The sequence below is a fragment of the Pezoporus wallicus genome, unplaced genomic scaffold, assembly GCF_028554395.1.
Source record: "Pezoporus wallicus isolate ANWC-B61680 ecotype Strahan unplaced genomic scaffold, APGP_CSIRO_Pwel_v1 contig_8837, whole genome shotgun sequence".
Taxonomy (NCBI): Eukaryota; Metazoa; Chordata; class Aves; order Psittaciformes; family Psittacidae; genus Pezoporus; species Pezoporus wallicus.
This window is the reverse complement of record NW_026636730.1, coordinates 1,333,940-1,353,571: the sequence shown is the minus strand read 5'-3', so window position 1 is coordinate 1,353,571 and position 19,632 is coordinate 1,333,940. Positions and strand designations below refer to the sequence as shown.

At 56.3% G+C, this 19,632-nt stretch overlaps 1 protein-coding gene across 1 annotated transcript in view; it reads right to left on the bottom strand.

The window, feature by feature from the left end:
* The window catches only part of RAB11FIP5 (RAB11 family interacting protein 5), a 37,191-nt gene that overhangs the window by 3,769 nt on the left and 13,790 nt on the right, over window positions 1–19,632 (bottom strand). The window contains exons 2-3 of the mRNA XM_057401284.1: window positions 17,321–17,760; window positions 14,792–15,497 (exon numbers count right to left, since the gene is read on the bottom strand). Of these exons, the coding sequence (XP_057257267.1) occupies window positions 14,792–15,497; window positions 17,321–17,760 (1,146 nt within the window). The remainder of the gene's footprint in view (window positions 1–14,791; window positions 15,498–17,320; window positions 17,761–19,632) is intronic.

Sequence of the window (19,632 nt, the reverse complement as noted above, 5' to 3'; positions counted from 1 at the left end):
CCCCTTGGCCTGTCCCTACATCCCTTGTCCCAAGCCCCTCTCCAGCTTTCCTGCAGCCCCTTCAGGCACTGGAGCTGCTCTCAGGTCTCCCCTTCAGGAGCCTTCTCTTGTCCAGGCTGCCCCAGCCCAGCTCTCTCAGCCTGGCTCCAGAGCAGAGGAAGGCTCAAAGCAGCATGTGCTGATCTCTCCTTGGCACCTCTGACATTCCCAATCCTGCCTCTTACAAGTGCCATGTGATGCTGCCTCAGGCACACAACCAGAGTTCCCCATCACTTAAGGACCTGCCCAACTGCTCCAAGGCAGTGGAGCCCCCCACGCACTGCCATGGGCTGTCCATTAGGTCCCACCTGTACCAGAGACACCTTCCCAGTGCTGAAGGCACCATCCCTCCCTTCCCCAAAGAGCAGAAAGGGGATCCTCCACACACCTGAGGGCTGCAACTGATGCTCTGAGCACCCACATCAACCGGGCAGCAACACTTCCGTGGTGGGAGCCCTCCCTCACCGCAGGACCTGCAAACACAATCCCACCACGTGCTCTTCCAGATGCTGATTTCCCCGGCTCCATCTTCACATCCAGCCCACCAGAAGCTGTTCCAGCCTCCCAGCTCCCTGTGAACAGGCCGTGTCCCACCCAAACCAGGCAGGAGCTGCTGCTGTCAGTCTTGACTTGCCATCTTGGATGAGATCAGCTCAGGGCCCTCTGGCCACTTCGGAAGAGGACATGGGACCCTGCAGGGGTTTCCATCCCTCCAAAGGGGGGCATGGACCCCCAGCACACCAGATTCCCAACAATCCACACCAGCTATCCATACCAATCCGGGTACCAGCTCCTCTATCTCACTTTTGTCCCAGCTGAGCCTTAATGTCCAGTCTAAGTCTTTCCTTTTTCCTTCCACCTTACTTCTACCGTATCTTTTCTTTGTCTACATTGCCACTGAGCATCTTACTAAGGAGATTCCTTGAGGAAAGGCAAACCTGGAAAAGGGCCCTTCCAGCTTTCCTCTCTCCCCTATGACAATTAGTCACCTCTCCCCAGCCTTACAAAGCAGTGCAGAACCTGAGCCTTCCACAGGGACCATAGAAACTCCTCAAAGGTGCCTCCTTCAAAGGTTCTTCAGTCCCAGCAGCAAGAATCCGAACCATCCATGGTTTACAGGCAGAGCAACCAGAGCAGGGATGTTCGAGGCCTTCTCAGACAGGCACCAGCACAGAGGCCAGCACGGACACAACGACCGGCTCTTAGGTCCAAGCCCACTTTTCCTCCCACGAGGCAGTCAGGACGTGGATGGATGCAGTCAATCCCAAGGATTGACCATCATGCACCATCCACACAGAGTGTCCTGGGACTACGCTCGTTGCCTAAATCTACCCTTTGGGACTGCAGGACACTTCTCTTTCCATCTCTACCCGCAAATTGTGACCAAGGTTATCTGTTGGGGGATGAACAATCCAATTAGGAATGATTTGAGGATCTGGCCTCCATGAAGGGATAAAAACCCAAACCAGCTCCCAGCTCCAGCTCGTGCTGCTCTTTGCTCCCGAGGACATCAAATGCCCACTCAAGCCAAGGAGGGATCCCCATGCAGAAGAGCTGGAGCTCAGCTACGTTCTGCTGTGCCCATCTCCTGCCTCCCTCCCCAGGCCCATGACCAGTGCTACTCTTGGGCCAGGTGGGATTTTATCATCTCAGGGGCCCCATCAAGCTCCATTTGCCTCTGCAGCAGGAGTGAGGCCGACCAAATAAATCCCTGCCAGAAGACCCATGTAGGTCCCCATGGAAACCACAAGAGCTTGATCCCTGATGCTCAGTGCAGAACCCATGACCCATCTTCTGCCCAGGCAGACCAGGGGAAGGTGCACCAAGAGAACTCGATGAACTGAAGGACACAGCAAGAGCCCTCACCCTCAACCCAGCATCTTCCTCATGGCATTTCTACAGCCCAAAGCTGACCCGGGAGGAGGAAGAGCCCCTTCCTTCCTTGATGCACCACCACAATACCCCCCTTCCCATTCCCATTATCCTTAGGGCTAAATCCTGTGGCTTCATAACCAGTGGGCATCTCTGCAGGAGGAAGGGGAGATCAGCATCCGCCACCGCCCTGGTGACACCACTTTTGGCTACGGAAGGAAGAAGGTTTTTAGTCCCTGATGGTCATTTAAAAAGGAAAGAAACCAAAGCTGAATGAGAAGGGAAGGGGCAGGAGCTGTGCACATGCCATGAAGGAACTCATGAGAGCATTAACAGCTGGAAGCTCTCCTGGCAGACATGGAAAAGGCACCTATTGCAAGCACAGGGAAGATGATGGAGCCAAACTTAGCATCGAGTGCAATGCGGATGCAATTCTGCTGCGCTTTCAGCTGGGGCAGGTCTTGGATGCATCAAACCATTTACCCTACGTCAGGGCAAACACAGGACACCAGCGGCCATTCCTCATGATCCAAGAAAGCCAAAGCTTCAAGCTGCTCAAGCCTGGACTCTCTGGGACCATGGGATGGTGAGGGAAGAGTCCCTGCAGCAACAACACACGGAGCATCCTCCTTGGAGGCGGCTGCTGAGGGATCCACTTACCAACCCCGTTGCTAAGAGCAGATGGGAGACAGGGTTCACGTCTACCAAACACAACATCCCTTCGCCTTCCCCGGAATGCTCACCTGGAAATCTGCTGGAAAAAGGGCTTCTCAGCTGGCTGTGTCTCCCTGGGCAAAACCAGGAGCGCTGAAGCTTGTGTGTCCCCGGGCTGTGGCATAGGGCAGGGCTGGGCGGCTGCGCGGCTGGTGGCGGCAGGGCAGGGGCAAGGGAAGTCAAACTGCTCTGGGTTAGTTGCAGCCACGAGGAAAGGGGTGGAGAAGGCCAAGGGCTGGTGGTCATGCAGGAAGGGTTGGCCTAGCACATCCCTGGGGAGGTTAGTGGGGAAGCCTTGCCCAAGAGCTTCCTCTTGGAAGCTGGAGAAGCTGGAGCCCCCCTGAGCAAACCTTTCGGGCAGCACAGGTTGGACAGGGATGGGCTCTGGTGGCTTCTCCACAAAGGGGTTGGTGGGGGGGTTCGGGCTGAGGGCTGGAGCAAAGGGGTTTCTCGGGGTTGAAGCATCCTCTTTGTGCCTCTCCTCTGCCCCTGCTGCCTTCCAGAAATCAGCCTTCTTGAAGTCTATCCCGGGCTCGCTGGTTGTGGGGCTGCCCTGCTCTGCCTCCCGGGGAGGAACAGCCACTGCCATGGGCTGACACGGCTCACCCTGGCCTCCTGCTTGCCCCACGGGGCCGGCCACCAGCTCCTGCTGCCCCTCACCATCACCCTGGACCAGCTCTGGCTGCGGTGGGCTCTCCCCATGCGCTAACCTTTGGGGTCGTGGTGCTGAGCTGAGACCCACGGGGTGACCGGCTGCTTCCTGCTCTTCCAGAGCTGTCCAGAAGGTTTCCTGCTGGGCCAGGTCTAGCTTGGAAGGTGGGTTTAGTCTTGATGTACTGAGGTCCTCAGGGAATGGCTCCTGGTTGGAGGCCATCTCCCACTCGGTCCCCATCAGAGGGGATAAACCTGACTGGCCTAATCCATCCAGGGAGAACTCTGACGGGCAGGTCTCGAAGTGCTCAGCTGCATGTGTCTCATTCATCTCTGATGGCTCTTCCCTCAAAGAGGTGTCACCTTTTGACAGCTCATGAGCTCTCGCCTCCAAATGAGCTGCTGAGTCCACAGGGGCAGATTCCACATCTCTGGAGACGGGGAACTCGCTCCCAGCTACATCCACTCCCACTGTGGGAGATGCCGGGGCAGAGGGCTCGCTGCTCAGACAGCTCCTCGGCAACTCCACCTCTGCCTTTGGGCCCTCCACCTCTTCCCGTTGCTCCTCACCCCCTTGCTGTGGGTTGCAAGCGTCTTCCTCCTCGCCATCCCCTCCACCTCCCACGGCTGCGAACCACCTCGGGGGTTTGGGTGGTGGCACGGTGGAGCTGGCCACCATCTCCTCCTCCTCTTGGCTACCTGTCCATGGAGAGAGGACAACCTGCCTCTCCCGCACGTCAGAGCTGAGCCTCACCCGGCTGTCGCTGGCCTCCAGCCTCATGCTGGCCTGGAGCCGGTACACCGATGTCCGGATGTCGAACGCGTCCTCCTGGCCACCAGCACCCTGAGGCTCCATCCCGGGCTCGGGGACCACAGGGAACCGTCGTGGGGCCACATCTGGGAGCACCCGTGGGGGCACGGCCACCACGTTGCTGCCTACGAGGGGCTCGGAGGGCAGCTCGGGGCTGAAGGTGCTTCTGGGCAGCACGCAAGCGGCGGCACGGGAGCTGCTCTTGGCCTCGAAGGTGCCCTCGCTGAGGAAGGCCGGACGTGAGCTGAAGGTGCTCTCCTGACCCACGTGCTCCTGCCCTGCCACGCTCTGGGTGCTCTCTGATGGGTCAGGGGTGGTTTCGGTGGCTATGGTCATCCAGCCGTTTGTCCCTGCACTAGAGGGGTCCTCCTCATTGCTGTCCCCTTCCTCCCTAACGCTGTCGGGAGCACTCAGTGGTGTTGAAGCCTCTTTCTCCCCTGGGTTTCCCGAGGCAAACGTGGTCGTCCAAACTGTAGGAGTGCTGCTTTTCCTCCTCCTCCCCATGGACCCCACAGACACGGGGCTCAGCACGTCCTCTATCACGGTGGCTTCCTGGGTTGTGCTCACCAGGTTTGCCCCCACGTCTAACCCCGAGAAGTTGGTCCAAGCCCGTAGAGTCGCGGGTATCTCAGTGCTGATCTGCGCATCAGCCTTTTCAAACACCTTCGTCCCCTTCTCCTGAGGTGGCTCCACCGATCTCTCCGTGGGGCTGGCTGCACCAGGATCATCGATGAAAGCCATGCCCTCTGCTGCCACCGAGGCAAAGAAGTTCTCCTTCTTCAGCTCCGGTTTGAGCCTGCTGGTCGCAAAGGCATCGAAGGTCTCGTCCCACTCCGAGAGGGGAGGAGGCACAGCGGGTTTCTTGTCCGGAGGAGGAAGGGCTCCTTGTGATGGGGGAGTTGTTTCTGGAACGGGGACACCAACGCTTGGGGCTGGAGACTCCCTCTCTGGGTCTTTATGTCTTAGGGAGGCAGAGGGACTGGAATCCTCAGAGGAATAAAAGCTCCCAGCGACCTCTGGAGCAGCGCGCGGCCCAGCCGGGAAACTAGAGAGAAAGCGAGTAGGTGAAGGAGAATTTAGTACCTGGTCAGCGAGGAGGTCCTCAAAGAAGGGATTGCTCTGCAGGGAGTTGAGGAATGGGTTGGTAGGGGACAAGCATCCGGATTGACCGTCTCCAAGAGCGGGAGAGAGGTTAGTGCTTGGCATGCTAGCGAGATGGGCTACGGCAGCAGGAGGAAACTGGGCAGGGGAGCAGGGAGGAAAAGGAGAAGGAGCATCTGAGCTGGTTTCTACCTGAGGAGACACTTCCAGGCTGTGGAGGGAAGACAAAAGAGTCCTCCTGGTTAATGCTGTGACAGAGCTGTAAGCACACACCACACACACTCCAAAGCAATGCAATGATCAAATACGTTCTCGTCTCTCCGGTTAGGCAGAGCAATGATTATGGAGTCAAGGCATGGAAAGGGCATGCACGACACACAGGAGAGGGCAGCCCTTCTTCTAGACGTCCTCCACACTTCCCCTTCCTACCTTAGCAAGCCCCAGGACTCAGGAGCCAGGAGGTTTTCCCACCTCCTGCAGCCCAAGGACTGGGCTCAGGGGTTTTGCTGCGTACCAAGGGCAAGTTGTGCACAAGGAGCCGGGATGGGCTCTTGGATCGGGATTATTGAGCCAGGAAGAGCACCCAGGAGTGAGTCTTTCCCAGCTTATCCCAGTGCTTCATTACCTGTCTGCCAGCACATCAGGGAGACAGCAGACGTGGTGCTCCCTCTGGCACGGGAGGGAGGGCAACCAAGCAGGAGGGAGCACATGGCCAAGATGCGGCCCTGGATCCGCTCCTGCCTCTGCCCAGTGTCCCCACATCCCCTTCATCCCATCACTTCTGGCCTGAAACCCCATGGAGGACCCCAAGGAGGAGGAAAGGATCCAGCACACGTCAGATTCACACTGCACATCCTCCTGTACCTCACCCCATGTCAGGCAGCCAGTTCCCTGCTGCCTTTCCAAGAGGGACTACAGTGACCTTGCTTTGGGATTCACTGATCTTCCTTTGGGATCTCCTCTGGCAATGTGCATCACCCCCGTGGGGAACTCACCAGGTTCGGGATCATCATCTTGGTGGTTTTCACATCGTGGTGGGGACACCCCATGTCCCAGCCAGCGCTCTGATACCACATTCCCTCCTCCTGAGCCCCCGTCCCCTTCACTCACCCCTACCAGGAGCAATCCCAATGCCAGGATGGGAACAGCCAGCACCAGGACTGAGCTGCCCCCAAACTGAGTCAATGGGATCACCTCCTGCGTCAGCCACCGCAGCTGGGCATCAGAGAGCCCCCAACCTTGGACTGGGAGAAACACGGACATCCACCAGCCAGCACCGCGCATGGCGAAGATTAATGGGAAGGAATGAAGGAATGGCCCTAGGGATGCACCATGGCATTCCCTGCCTCAGCCGAGCTGCCGGTGGGGATCACAGGCAGCACTGGAAGATCCTGGTCAATGCGTTGTCAAATGAGAAAGTTGCCTGGAAAACCGTGTTCATGTGTCATAAGGATGCACAAAAGCCTCAGACACTTTTTAAAGCTCAAAAATGCCATCTTGAGGCAGAAGCTGAGGATGTGTGAAGGTGCAGCACAGAACCATGGAATCAGGGAATCACCCAGGCTGGAAAAGCCCTTTAAGCTCACCCAGTCCAACCATTCCCCAGCACTGCCAAGGCCACCACTGACCCATGGCACTGAGGCCTCGTCTCCACGCTGTGTGAACACTTGCAGGGACGGTGCCTGCAGCCCTGCCCTGGGCAGCCTGTTCCAATGCCTGAGCACTCTCTGGGGCAGGAATTGGTCCTCAGCTCCATCTAAACCTGCCCTGGGGCAGCTTGAGGCCGGTTCCTCTTGTCCCATCCCTTGTTCCTTGGGAGCAGAGCCCAGCCCCTCCTGGCTCCATCCTCCTCTCAGGCACTTGTAGGGAGCCATCAGGTCCCCCCTGAGCCTTCTCTTCTCCACACTGAACCCCCCAGGTCCCTCAGCCCTTCCCCATCACACTTGTGCTCCAGGCCCTGCACCAGCTCCAGTGCCCTTCTCTGGCCCCGCTCCAGCACCTCAATGTCTCACAGCAGGCAGGTTACGTGCTGCCCATGCCCTGGACCATGAGTGATGCACGGATGGGGAGGAGCCCGTGCTCACTGCAGCAGGGTGGCAGGACCCCTCCTCCCTGCTCCTGCCAGCTTCACAGCCCCCCTCACACATCACCTTCCAAGCAGCTACCTTGCAAAAGTGCTTGCCTGTGCAATCAATGCCACCAGAGTCCCTCCATCCCAGTTTTCAGGTAGGTAACAAACACAGAAAGTGGCTGAAGCTCAACTCCAGCGTCCATCAGACACCACACCAGAAACTACTGGGCAGAACTGGCAATTCAAGCACCAAAACACCCATAAAAACCATCCTTTCCCCCCAGACCTGCAGCACACTTGGTGCTGTGGCAGACAGAGCTCCTGGGTGACCTCTCCTGCAGTCACTACACAGCAGTGGTGGCCATGGTCAAGCATCCACCCCAGTCCTCACAGAGTCCATCCATGCTCTGCTGCGGCTCCATGTCCTCTCTGGGCACGTGCCTCCACAGAAGGTAACTCAGAGCTGCCCAGCTCTTCCTGGGTGTTTTGAGCTCCCAGTGAGCACAGAACATCTCCAGGACAAGCAATGGAAGCAGGTGATGGAGAAGGTGATGGATCTTTAGGCACAAACTGGCCCCGAAGGACCAGCTCTGCTTGGAGTCAACCCATCCATGCATGCTGTGATGGGCAGGGACCCCTTCCACTAGAGCAGGTTGCTCCAAGCCCCTGTGTCCAACCTGGCCTTGAACACTGCCAGGGATGGGGCAGCCACAGCTTCTCTGGGCACCCTGTGCCAGCGCCTCAGCACCCTCACAGGGAAGAGCTTCTGCCTTATATCCAACCTGAACTCGCCCTGTTTCAGTTTGAACCCATCACCCCTTGTCCTGTCACTGCAGTCCCTAATGAAGAGTCCCTCCCCAGCATCCTTGTAGCCCCCTTCAGACACTGGAAGCTGCTCTGAGGTCTCCATGCAGCCTTCTCTTCTCCAGGCTGAACAGCGCCAACTTTCTCAGCCTGTCTTCATACAGGAGGTGCTCCAGCCCCTGACCACCCTCATGGCCTCCTCTGGACTTGCTCCAACAGCTCCAGGTCCTTCTTACGTTGAGTTTCCCCTCTCTGCTGAAGGATGCTGAGGAAAACCAGGAGCTGAGGACGGCGAATTCCTCTAGAGGGAAACCTCCGCCTGCAGCAGCCTGATGGGAGATGATCTTTGCTGCATTCAAACGCTGACTCACCCTCCTCCTCCTCCTCCTCCTCCTCTTCCCATAGCCCAGCACACAGCTCTGCCAGCCAAAATAAATAGCTGGTACCTTTCTGCCCTCATTTCTGGGTTTGGCAGCACTTCACAGGCATGGTTTAGCCTCTTCAGCATTGAAAACAGAGAGAAGAAATCTTGCTGAGCAACCCCCCGATGGAAAAGTCTATTGGAAACAGCTTGTTCAATGCAGGGGTTTTCCCCTATGGATTGCAGCCTGGATTCCAGGCTGAAAGCAAACACCCTGCAGGCACAGGGCATGGTCCCCAGCCGTCACAGCCCATCTGCAACAGGATGGGTTAGGCTGAACCATGGAGATAAAGGGAATGTGCTCAAATGAGGTCTGGGGAGGGCAAGGCTCAAGTCCAGCAAGAATAAGCTGAGGTTAAGAGCTGCACTGAAGCTCAAGTGGAAAATCCCTCCTAGGAGGGCTGGAGCATAGAATTCCAGCCTGGTGTGGGCTGGAAAACACCTTGAGATCATCCAGTACCAGCCCCCTGCCACAGGCAGGGACACCCCACAATGAACCATGCCACTCACAAGCTGCTTTTGGCACCATTGCCCTGTGGACCAGCAAGGAGCATGGGCTGAGGTGGGAAACCAGCAGGATCAGGGCGCTGGAGGCCCCAAGAACAGCTTCAAAGCCTGGCAGGGATCAGGCATTTCCTCCCATCGGCTTGGTGTGGAAAGGGCTGGGATAGGCTATGGCAGCCCAGGACATTTTTGGACAGGGTGGGAAGGAGGCAGAGGACAAAAGCAAATGCTGCTTTTAAATAGGAATTCTGGAGGTGAGAGGAGTGGCTGTAGGTCTCTGTGCAGGAACTGCTTTGCTTGCCCCTTGGTCCTCAACTGCCCATCAACCCAATTACAATGAACCAGTCTGGCTTTATAGATGTGGCCCCAAAACCACAGGGATAAATACATAAATAGCAGAGATAGGAACTGGGAAGTTCTTTCCTGTGAGGGTGGTGAGGCACTGGAATGGGTTGCCCAGGGAGGCTGTGAATGCTCCATCCCTGGCAGTGTTCAAGGCCAGGTTGGACGAGGCCTTGGGTGCCATGGTTTAGTGTGAGGTGTTCCTGCCCATGGCAGGGGGCTGGAACTGGATGATCTTAAGGTCCTTTCCAACCGTAACTGTTCTGTGATTCTAAGTGGGAGCCCAGGTAGGTGCAAACCCCAGAACCTGCTTTCCATAGGATCCCAGCCTGGTTTGTGTTGGAAGGGACCTTAAAGCTCACCCAGTCCCAACCTGCGCCACGGGCAGGGACCCCTTCCACTAGAGCAGCTTGCTCCAAGCCCCTGTGTCCAACCTGGCCTTGAACACTGCCAGGGATGGGGCAGCCACAGCTTCTCTGGGCACCCTGTGCCAGCGCCTCAGCACCCTCCCAGGGAAGAGCTTCTGCCTAAGAGCTCATCTCAGTCTCCCCTCTGGCAGGTTCAAGCCATTCCCCTTGGCCTGTCCCTACATCCCTTGTCCCAAGCCCCTCTCCAGCTTTCCTGCAGCCCCTTTAGGCACTGGAGCTGCTCTAAGGTCTCCCCTTCAGGAGCCTTCTCTTCTCCAGGCTGCCCCAGCCCAGCTCTCTCAGCCTGTCAAGAGAAGGTTTTTAACCTGCAAACAGCACCAGTGCTGTTGTTTGTACAGGAGAAAGCACAATTTCTCCTATTGCCAAGCCTGAGATGCAGCCTCCCTTTATCATCCCGATTCACCCCGCAGGGAGCGGGCCCTGTGGAGCTCTGATAACACTGGAGGAAACCCTGAAAACAGTGAAACCAATTGTTTTAGGCTCAGCTGAACCTGCTGAGCTCCTTCCTCACACACAGCCCTGGACCACACAACCTTCAGAACAACAAACCCCAAAGAGCCTTTTATTCAGGCCTCCAAAGAGCAAACACCATCTTCCTACCGCTTCCATTCCAGCCAGTATCAAAGCCTGGTGGCTTTAGCAAAGCAGAGCCTTTGGGACCTCCTTCCTTGTGTAGGCAATGAGTAACCAGCTGTAAATAAGTGCTGCTGATGGCTCAGCAAAACCCTGTCCATAAGGAGAAGAGCAAAGCTCTTTGGAAAGCAGAAGTTAACCTGAACCTTCCTGCTTTTAGACAGGGTCTGGTTTTGCAAGAGGTGCAAGACTTGGCTTAGCTGGAGGCTCATTTCAAGCTGAGCTTTGTAAAGCAGCCTTCTAATTACAGAGCTTTTCACTAATGACAGGTTGAGCTTTCTGGCCCCGCAATGGTGTCTGCTTTTGAGGTTGTCTCCATCCCTTTGGCTCCGGGTAAAACTTGACCTATCCAGTGGGCAAAGAGCGGAGGGAACGCTGCTGGCTCAGCTGGTAGGAGCTGCAGGGCTGAAGGTTCCAGAACGAGGAGAGCAAGAGGGGAAAATCCCTTCTGCAGGTAAATTAAAGGCTTAAAACTGCTTCATGCAGAAGCTGCTCTCTCTACAAAGCAAAGGTTCAATGGAATCCTGGAATCCCAGTGGAAGGGACCTCAGGGATCATCGGCTCCAATCTTTCCAGGCACAGCATGACCTACACTGGATGTCCCAGCACCCTGTGCAGCCCAGTCTTAACAGCGTCCAACACTGGGGAGCCACCACTGCCCTGGGGAGATTATTCCAATGGTTGCTCTCAGTGGGAAACATTTTCCCTCTTGTGTCCAGCTGGAATCTCCCCAGCAGTAACTTGTGCCCATCACCCCTCGTGTTTTCTATGGGATTCCTTGTCCAAAGGGAGTCTCCATCTTCTTTGCAGCCACCCTTTAAATACTGGACCATGGTGACAAGGTCTCCATGAGCCTTCTTCTCTCCAGGCTGAACAGTCCCATCTCCCTCAGCCTCTCCTCATCCAGGCTATGATCCATCTCCAGCTCTAGAAGGCACTGAACAGCTGCTCCAGATGCAGGTGGACATCCACAGCTGGGTGCCCAATGCATGCTCGAGAGACCACACACATTTGATCCTACATTTGATGGTACCAGACCACACGTTCAACCTGACACCAGCAAGACCTCAAAAGCTCTTCAACAGCTTTGCCTTGCATCAGTGGCATGCTCCATGAGATCATTCCGTGTGAGGAAGGAGACTAAAACCACACAAGAGCTGTGCACAATTAGAATGAGCAACAGTGGTGGAATTCATGGTCAGAGAAATGAAGACCCAGGGAAGCCAGACCAGAGAAGTGCATCTCCCTGGGATGGTGGAAAGGCCTTTTCTGCATCAAATGAGACTCAGGCACCATCTTCCACCACCCAGCCTGGGCCGTATGGGGGAAAGCATCAAGATCCTGGGCTGTTATTGCTCATGAGCTCTGTAAGGGTAACAAACCAGCCCAACTTGAAGTGAAGCTCTTGAGATTCCCCTTCTGGCTTCAGCTGCACACCCCCAAGCATCATTTGCTTTCTTTTAATCATGGAACGGTTTGGGTTGGAAGGGACCTTAAATCCCATCCAGCTCCAACCCCTGCCACGGGCAGGGACCCCTTCCACTAGAGCAGCTTGCTCCAAGCCCCTGTGTCCAACCTGGCCTTGAACACTGCCAGGGATGGGGCAGCCACAGCTTCTCTGGGCACCCTGTGCCAGCGCCTCAGCACCCTCCCAGGGAAGAGCTTCTGCCTAAGAGCTCATCTCAGTCTCCCCTCTGGCAGGTTCAAGCCATTCCCCTTGACCTGTCCCTACATCCCTTGTCCCAAGCCCCTCTCCAGCTTTCCTGCAGCCCCTTCAGGCACTGGAGCTGCTCTCAGGTCTCCCCTTCAGGAGCCTTCTCTTGTCCAGGCTGCAGTTTAAGCTCATTACTTCCCATTTTCAATCTGCAAACTGCAATTAAAGCCCATTCAGCTGTTTAGAAACGCTCCAAAAGGGGCCTCTGTGAATTTGTTCCCTGCAGCCCATGCTGCTTCAAAGCAATTCCTATTTTGGGGAGAGAAAACCCCAGCTGGAGGAGCTGCTGTCTCACAGCTCATCCAAGTTCCTCCTATAGAAAACAGGCATCTGCAGGCAGCGTCCTGAGCAACCCAACTCTGAGCTAAGCTGAGCTTCAGCTTAGCTTGAATTCACCTGTGAGCACTGAAGTAGGTTAAGAGAGAACAGAGTGAAAACCCTCTGGGAAAGGAATAACACTGGGAATGGCTCCAGCAGCTGTCATGGAAGGGAATGGTTGTTAGAAACCAGCAGTGTTTGAGAGCACCTCTGTGATTATCTGCTGGGTTGGATGCTACTGGAGCCCATTTACATCCCTGCCTTGAGGACAGTGGTGTCCGTTGGGATAGGACAACACACGCATAGGGATGGAGCACATGGAGCACACGGAGCACATCTGCCTCAAACCCAGAGCTGCAAAGCAGGAGGCAACCTGGTGGTTTCTCACCCATTTATCATGGAAAAGGCTCCATAGGGAGATGCAGAGGGTACCTCCCATCCCACCCCACTGCAGGCTCACAGTGCTTCAGTGTCCGGCTCAGGCAGCTCGTGCAGTCACTGCCTGAGCACAGAAGGGCTTTGATGGGTTTTTCATACAGGATCTTCTATTGTAGGACTGAAACAGCAGCTTTAGTATCACCGAATGAACTGAAAAGGAATCAAAGAACAATCTCGAGTGGTTCCGTTCTGTCCTTCCTCAATCACGGCATTCACTGAGCCACAGCCTGGTTTGTGTTGGAAGGGACCTTAAAGCTCCTCCAGTCCCAACCCCTGCCATGGGCAGGGACCCCTTCCACTAGAGCAGCTTGCTCCAAGCCCCTGTGTCCAACCTGGCCTTGAACACTGCCAGGGATGGGGCAGCCACAGCTTCTCTGGGCACCCTGTGCCAGCGCCTCAGCACCCTCACAGGGAAGAGCTTCTGCCTAAGAGCTCATCTCGACCACATTCCTTTAGTCTCATCCAGAAACAAACCTCGCCCTGGGATGTGACACCCAATAACCACCTGGAAGTGAAAGACCCATAGGTGGGAATGCAGCCTCAGCATTCTCAGGAGCTCACGTTCACCCCTCTGCTGCTGAGCAGCTCAGGGACAGAGCCCACATCCTGCCTTGTCCTTCCCTTCCCCATGGCCTCAGGGGAAAGAGCTCCAGGCCCTATGGGATGAGGTGTTTGTGATGGGGAGCAGCTCCTGTCTGCCTCAGTGTCCCCACTGCCCAGGCAGTGCAGGACTGAACCTCACCAGCCCCTGAGGCTCCTCTCCAACCCTCTCACCATCAGCTCATCCTCCTCTCAAGGTACCACATGTGCCACACAGCACAAGGACACATCTGTCCTCGGGAAGGGGGTGGCAGCAAGTCCTTGTCACCCTTTGGCTTTAAAGCCCCCCCCCCATGAGCACAACATCATCTTGTGGGGTGAGAAGACAACGCTTTAGGTGCTGCCCTGCTCTGGAGGCCCAGTGAGCCATGTGCTCACCCCTCCCTCAGGCCTGAGCAGCACTTGCAAAGCAGTTGAACCTGTGGGCATGTGGTTGGGTTGGATAAACCATGAGTGCCCTCCTCATGAAAGGAGGCTCAGACTGAATTAAACCCCTTCTGCTTCATAAATGAGGTTCAAGTCAGCCCAGATTAGGAAAATCCCATAATAAATCAACCCTGGAGATTCAACCAGCTCAGAACTGTTGGTTCTTTTCTCTGGCTGCTTTAACCCCTTTCCTCCCTCTCACTGAGCAATGACAACACCACACTGGGCTCTCAGTCTCCCCCAGGAGCTATGGGGATGGACACTGGTGACCCATCAACAGGACAAAGGCCACACAGAAACAGCACCACCACCACCACGGTTTGTGTGCCATGAACCCAGCGCTGAGGATTTGGGAAGAGATGAATCACCACACAAAGCAGGAACAATCAGAGATTCCCACCAGGGAGAAGGGGAGGTTGGGGTGGGATGGGAAGAGGAAGGAGCAGGGATGGGATTAGTTACTTCATTTTAAGGTACCAATGTACTGCACCCCCAAACTGGACCACAAACAGAGGGGTGGGAGGCTGATGAATGTCATTCCGTGTCACTGTGTCCCACATCCCATATTGTGTGTCAGGGAGGCCACAGAAACACTTGGACTGACCACACTGAGCCTCTGCACAGGGAAACAATCCCCTCTCCATGAAGGGGATCCCAACTGGGAAACACAGCCCAGGAGGGCCAATGGGGTTGGTTTGTGGCAGAAGGCAGGGAAGGATCCAGGAAAATCACCCTCCCCTTGAGACATTTAAGACCAAGAAGCATTTCCCCCGCCATCACCTGCCTGAGCAATGGGGACCAGTCCCCTGCTGATGCTGGAGCCCATTTACCAGCCCAGTGTTGAAGACAGGCCACTGGGACACCCAGTTCCTGACCCAGGCATCACCACCCCCATTTCACTGACCTGGGTTTCTGAGGAGACTCCTTTGAACCAAACCAGCTGCTGCTCTTACTCCTCTCATCTCCTCCTGCGTGGATGGACGAGCCATGGGAAGATCCCACTTTCTCCCCTTGCCCCTTGCTCCCGGTGTCGTTCTTATTGCCCCCGTGGTGGAAGAGGCCACCCTTTGCTTTCCTGTCTTCCTTCTTGGCGTCCTCAGCTTGCTTGTCCTTCGCTGTGTCCGTGGAGAAGACCATGGGAGCTGCAGCCTGGGTTGGTTTGTTCTCCATGCGGCTGCTCTCCTCCATCCTGGCTCTGCCCAGGTGGTTACTGAGGGTGACAGCTTTTGTGGAGACCCTGAGCTCCTCCTGCAGGGCCAAGCTGGGAGGAGATGGGATGAACCTGGGCTCGTCTCTCTGCTGGGTCCTCTCAAAGCTGCTGACCCCCCAAGGCACCTCCTGGGGCTCGGGATGGAGGGGAGCAAAGCCGAAGCCCTCCTCCTGCCCCTTGGGAATGCTGGAGCTCTGCGGGACACACACGGGGCTCTTTGGTGCAGGCTCGTCGCTGTAAACGTGGCTCCCGTTGATGCAGAGGGAAGAGCGGGACACGGGATCGTTCTTTGGCTTCGGGCTTTGGATTGCTTTGGGCTCCAGGACCGGGCTCACCTGGGAGACATCGTCACTGAATGCTCTCTTGTGGGTCAGCTTTGGAGATGGCAACAGGTCTTTCACTGTGGGGCAGTCAAACACAAGCCGGAGGTGAGGCCACCTGAGTAACAGTCCCAGGCAGGACAAACTTGCTCATCTTCCCCTTGCAAACACTGCAGAGCTGGGAGATGACACCAGCTTTCTCCCTGCCAGGCTCCCACTGCATAATTAAACAACTAGAAATGCAAAGCCCGGGTTGCAGGTAGGCGGCTGCACAGGGTGTGCAATGCCCTCCCCCAGACATCACCTCCCACTGCCGGATCCAGACAGGAGTCTCTGTAAGACACCAAATCCCTTGTCTGAGAGGATCCGAGGTGGATAACGCATGCAAGAAGGTACCCAGAGGCTACTTAAGGGGCAGGCCAAGGGGAATGGCTTGAACCTGCCAGAGGGGAGACTGAGATGAGCTCTTAGGCAGAAGCTCTTCCCTGGGAGGGTGCTGAGGCGCTGGCACAGGGTGCCCAGAGAAGCTGTGGCTGCCCCATCCCTGGCAGTGTTCAAGGCCAGGTTGGACACAGGGGCTTGGAGCAAGCTGCTCTAGTGGAAGGGGTCCCTGCCCGTGGCAGGGGTTGGAGCTGGGTGGGCTTTAAGGTCCCTTCCAACCCAAACCATTCTGTGAGTCCATGACTGAGGGGGTTTTGCTTCCGAGTGATTTAAGAGTTTGCACTGAATGAAAGATGCGGAGTCTCTGAGCTCTGCTCCCGTATCCTGCCTGATACAAGCCCAGACTGCGCAGTGCCTGCTCCTCCCTCCCCTGCCTGACTCTGGGGCTACCGCAGCACTCAGCAGGTCTGGGGGAAGAGCTGGTGAGAAGGATGCTGGGCTCCCTGTGCCACGCAGCCGCTCCCTCTCCTAGCAGGAAACTCCCCTTCATCACAACATGAGGATGCTGGGGCCAGAGCAGTGCCTCCACCGTGCAGCACAAACCAAGCAGCATCACTTGTGGGGCTTCACCAGCACAGTAAGGAGCAGCATCGGAGTCTCCCTCCAACATGGGGATTTGCTGTCTCCAGCCAATTAAACCAGATCATTGCACACTGCTTCCAAGCAAGAATTAATTCCCCACAAGGACCCTTTTTGTTTGCAAATCGCCGCTGCCTGGGTGCCAAGAGCTTTAACACCAGGAGCCAGTCACTGCCTCAGCTCTGCCTCAGGCCTGAGGTGTCCCAGCAGACAAGCAGCAGCAGCACCGTGCCCTCTCCCAGGGGCTTATTGCTCTGACCTGCTTTTAGGAGACAGGGAAGAAAAGGTCCTAAAGAACCCTCATAGCCCAAAAGCTTGTAGTGAGCTGCAGGGACAATGTGGCATCAACCCAAGTCAGGTCATTCACAGAGTATGAAAAGCAGCATCTCAGATGCCCTCCCCTGTTCTGGCAAGCACAATGCTACCAGCATGCAGAGGACCACAGAACCATGGAATGGTTTGTGTTGAAGGGACCTTAAAGCTCCTCCAGCTCCAACCCCTGCCACAGGCAGGGACACCTTCCACTAGAGCAGCTTGCTCCAAGCCCCTGTGTCCAACCTGGCCTTGAACACTGCCAGGGATGGGGCAGCCACAACTTCTTTGGGCACCCTGTGCCTCAGCACCCTCACAGGAAGAACTTGTGCCTTAGATCCAACTCAAATCTCCCCTGTTTCAGTTTAAACCCACCACCCCTTGTCCTATCACTACAGCGCCTGATGAAGGGTCCCTCCCTGGCACCCGAAGGGAGATCCCCAGATCTCAGAGGATGCAGGATGCAGGAAAGCAAGGAGTTAAGAGACTTGCAGGAAAGCCTCCAGAATCCCTCACAAAGAAAAGGGGGAATAAAGAGGGGGAGAGGGAATGAAACCCATTATCCTCTTACCTGAGCGCTCCATGGACACACTGCTGTGTCTGCTGGGGGATCTGGTTACCTCCGGAACATTCGAGGCCAGCCCCAGGCTGGCAGAGGAGATGGTGCTGTCGGATCCCAGGGAGGTGTTGGATTGAGTCAAGGATGACTTGCGGAGCTTGTTCTTCAGGAAGAAGCCCTTCACTTTGGATTTCTTGCCCCCAATGTCATAGTCATCCTCCATGTCCAGGCCGCCCATGCTGCTGGGGATGATGGCAGAGGCTGACTCCAAGTCGTATTTCTTCTTGCCTTTCACCTTGTCCTTCAGCTTGCCAAAGGGTGACCGGGGCTTGTCCTTCATGGACAGGTCGAACATGCTGGCTGTGATGTTGTTGCGTGTAAACTGGATGCACACCAGGATCTCGCCACGTTCCTTCTCCTTCTTCCCGGCCTTGGAGTGGAGCTTGTGCCACCTGGAGCCAGAGAGGAGAGAAAATGGAAGGCCCTTAGAATCACTGAATCCCAGACTGGTTTGGGAAGGGAGCTTAAAGCTCCTCCAGCTCCAACCTCTGCCACAGGCAGGGACCCCTTCCACTAGAGCAGCTTGCTCCAAGCCCCTGTGTCCAACCTGGCCTTGAACACTGCCAGGGATGGGGCAGCCACAGCTTCTCTGGGCACCCTGTGCCAGCGCCTCAGCACCCTCACAGGGAAGAGCTTCTGCCTAAGAGCTCATCTCAGTCTCCCCTCTGGCAGGTTCAAGCCATTCCCCTTGGCCTGTCCCTACATCCCTTGTCCCAAGCCCCTCTCCAGCTTTCCTGCAGCCCCTTCAGGCACTGGAGCTGCTCTCAGGTCTCCCCTTCAGGAGCCTTCTCTTGTCCAGGCTGCCCCAGCCCAGCTCTCTCAGCCTGGCTCCAGAGCAGAGCTGCTCCAGCCCTCGCAGCATCTCCATGGCCTCCTCTGGCCTCGCTCCAACAGCTCCACGTCCCTCTTGTGCTGCTGCCCCAGAGCTGGATCAGGACTGCAGGGGGGTCTCCCCAGAGCACAGCAGAGGGGCAGGATCCCCTCCCTGAGCTGCTGCTCACGCTCTGGGGGTGCACCCAGCACATGGGGGGGTTCTGGGCTCAAGCGCTCACTGAAGCTGGGTCATGGGGAGCTTATGAACTTTTTACTTCTCCTTTTCACCACGGTACCGCATTCAGACAGGGAAGAACAAGACCCAGGCCATGAGGAAACCATTTCTTCCCCAAAGCCGTTACCAACCCAGTGCCCTTCACTCCCTTCTCCCACGAGATGCTCCATCCTTCTGCCCTGGTTCCAAGCACCACATCCCAGGATGGCTGCAGCAGGATGAGCAGGTCTCCAGCACAGTGCCTGTCTCTGCAGCTCTGATCCCTCTGCTCCAAGCATGAACATTGCCCTTGACAAGGCCCAGGGAAGTCTGTAGGTTCAGGACAGCCCCCATTTCTCCCTGCTGTGTTTCATGGGTGAAACACACAGCAATGAGCGGCGGAAGAACCTTCTAGACCTGGGTTACCAAATTCCCAATGACTTCCCAAGAAAGACAAAGCCCAGCAGTGTTTTGCAGCCACTGGAAAGCAAAGTCAGTGGAAAGAGAACGAAACCAAGGGCAGGAAAACGTGAGGGGTGGAGATGGGTGTGAGCACACTGAAACCTCCATGGAGAGGGGGAAACACCAGTCGTGGCCTCCAGAGGTTTCCGAGTCAGTGCTGGGGGAGATACCACATCCTGGACAAAGGGAGGAGATGGAAAACCTGCACTCTGCCTTGGGAGAGAGGCACCAACCCTTCCTTCCCTGCTGGATGCTGGATAAATAACGTGGGCACAGCTGGAAGCACCCAGGTCCTTCAGCACGTAACTGAGGTGCCACCGAAAGGCAGGCGGGACGGTGCTGGGAATGGACATGGAGGTAAATCAGGGAATGGTGTGGATTGGAAGGGACCTTAAAGCTCACCCCTACAGGCCCTTGTCCAAGGCCCCTCTGCCGGTCTCCTGAAGCCCCTTTAGGCACTGGAAGGCTGTCATCATCCCTAGTTCTTCCACTTGCTTATCCCAGCCCTTTCCGATGCCCCCTCCACTGTCAGGGCTCAGCTTCAAGCTTGGACACATCCAGACACGCAGGATAAAATCCACGGGGAAGAAAAGCAGCATTAACCCCTTCCAGCAAGTCCCAGCAGCACAAAGGCTCCCAGAGAGGTTGATCCAGTGCCAGGGAGCAGTCGGGAAGCAGGCACAGGTGAGTCAGAGGGACACTTCCCGGAGCAGCTGTAGGGAAAGGGCTGCCTGGAACAGGCTGCGGCCACAGCGCATCAGCTCCAACATTGTTC